At 42.8% G+C, this 2,500-nt stretch overlaps 1 protein-coding gene across 1 annotated transcript in view; it reads right to left on the reverse strand.

The window, feature by feature from the left end:
• lck (LCK proto-oncogene, Src family tyrosine kinase) overlaps positions 1-2,500 on the reverse strand; it is a 38,672-nt gene that overhangs the window by 29,246 nt on the left and 6,926 nt on the right. Inside the window, exon 2 of the mRNA XM_053632830.1 lies at positions 1,970-2,064. Coding sequence (XP_053488805.1) covers positions 1,970-2,059 — 90 coding nt within the window. The 5' untranslated portion in view covers positions 2,060-2,064. The remainder of the gene's footprint in view (positions 1-1,969; positions 2,065-2,500) is intronic.

A 2,500-nucleotide genomic window follows, 5' to 3' on the forward strand; every position in this document is an offset into this window, starting at 1 on the left:
CGATTGGCATGTCCAAATTGTCTGAGTCAAATTGGGAGTGTGTGAATGTGTGTGATTGTGCCCTGCGATGGATTGTCACCCCGTCCAGGGTGTCCCCCGCCTTGTGCCCCGAGTCCCCTGGAACAGGCTCCAGGCTGCACATGTATTATAAGTGCTTTGGAAAATGAATGGATGGAGTTTGGTGTTTCTCCACACCAAGATCAGACTCACGTAGGGGGCGTGGCCTAAAAATCTAAAGCCAAGGTTGATAATATATCATTCAGATATGACTTTTTTCTTTTTTTTTTTACCGAGCTAAACAACATGTCTCGAGGGAAGTGTGTGATGATTTACACACACAGATTGTACAATATATGCTACATTTCACAGCTATAAACTTCCCTGGCTCGTGCTACACTCAAACATGTCTTAACTACGTTCGGGGCGGGGAGAAGGAGGAAATCATGGTGTTCATTTCACTTTTGGCTTTACAGGATTACAAACTCAGCTGTAAACGCCAGAAGGAACGCATTGTGTGAAACTGAAACGGATGTAATATGCTTCATCTTCACTTTGTGTGTGTGTGTGTGTGTGTGTGTGTGTGTGTGATGTATCAGCTTTTCAACAACATTAAACTTCTTGATATGGAGACTTTTTATTTTTTACCCTAAGTTTTCATGTGGTATATTGTTCCAGTAACTATGAAACTGCCAGCTCAGACTATGATTTTTCATCCTTGATTCACCGATTGTTTATCAGTACTGATACAAAGAGTGTAAGGATTCAAACAAGCCTTAACCCAATCGTTTCAAACACAGGAATTTCCCTAAAAGTGCTCTGGCATGTCTGTCTCGCTAAGATGGCTTTAGAGAAGGCAGCAAATCAAATATGCTTCACTCGGTCCCTCCTTCGCTCGATCTTGTATCTTCATCTCACCACTAAGCTTTCTTCGCCCCTCTTCCGCTCGTCTGTAACGCCACTTCTGCAGCCTGAGCGTTCTTCGTTCTCTCCACGACGAGACCACAGAGCCGTGAGGTACGTCAGCATCCGCTCTATACGTCTACACGCTCCTATCCTGAGGCCTCACACGACGCCGACAACGACGGATCACACGCGCGTTCTGTTTCTATCGTGCAGCTATTGTATAGCAACTAGTCTTGAGGAATAAAACGCTCTGGGTCATGCCGATGAAGTGGCGTTATTGTCACTGGCGTAATATATTTTTTTTATTCCTCTTACACCACAGCATTTTGACAACAGTTTCCTTTGTTTAACCGAGTAAAGAAGGACGTACTTTATATCCGATTACAGTTACATTTAATGTTGAAGAGCGCAGACGTCCGCAAAACAAGACGAGATGTCAGAAGAGACGTACTTAAAGTTACAGTTTTACCTCTGACTGACACTGGACACTCCTTCCATACGTAAATAAACGCCTAACTTCCTTACAGAAAACGTCACCGTGTCAAAGATTACTCATGTTTAATGACGTTCTTGCCGTGGCGTGTCTGCCGTTCACGTCCCTGCGAACGATAGAAACGATAACGTATCAGAACGTGCGAAATGAACCTGCGATTTGCAGCTGCACTACTGCCAGAGCTTAATCGACACCTTCGTTAGACGATCTTCTACCTTTAATCTTCAGTAAATAAAGAAAACTCAGTAGACATATGGGAACGCCATTATCCTCCTCGATTTCGTTTCTACCCGAGTTCCGAGTTGATCGTGTGATTGCGGTCCTAGGATGTACGTGATGTAGCGTTAGCAAACACACCGCGCGGTGATGCAGAAAACCAGACACGCCCATACGTCACGCGTATGAAGTCACGTTTCCCAGTTTGATAAACGCAGTCAGATACAGTGAATACGAGACGGTACAAAGCACCGTGACCGTGTCAATGATGACGTAACGCAGCGCATGACGCTACGAGTAATACACTGAAAAGCAACTCAAAGGGAGAGTGAATAATTTGACTGTTCTGATACGTACCGGAATGGGGCAGTTGCAGTGCTCGCAGATCTCATCGTCAGGGTGGTAGGAGAAGCCATCGTCCGAGTCGTAAGAGCTACAGTTTCCCATGGTCTCTGATGGAGAGACAATAACACTGTTCAAATAAAATGACATTAAAATTAGATTCAGTTGGCTTTTTATTTTTCTGATGTCAGGAGATGTTTATTCGTGGAAGGAGTCTCCAGTGTCAGCTCTCTGTAACAGTCAGAGTAAAGGCTGAGAACTCCAACCAGATGTAATTAATTTGTCATGGAGATTTTTAAAAAAAAACAAAAACAAAAACAAAACAAAACAACAACAAAAAAAACAGCTGTAGCTCCATCTTGAAGTTACATTTGTTTATTTATTTATTTATTTATTCATTCATGAATTTGGTGTCTCTCCACACCAGGATCAGACTCAGGTAGGGCGTGGCCTAAAGTCTAAAGCCTAGGTCGATGATTTAACACTGTTGAAATGACATTAAAATTAGATTCGGTTGCCTTTTATTTATTTATTTATTTATTTTAA

This window comes from Ictalurus furcatus, chromosome 9 (assembly GCF_023375685.1).
Source record: "Ictalurus furcatus strain D&B chromosome 9, Billie_1.0, whole genome shotgun sequence".
Lineage (NCBI taxonomy): Eukaryota > Metazoa > Chordata > Actinopteri > Siluriformes > Ictaluridae > Ictalurus > Ictalurus furcatus.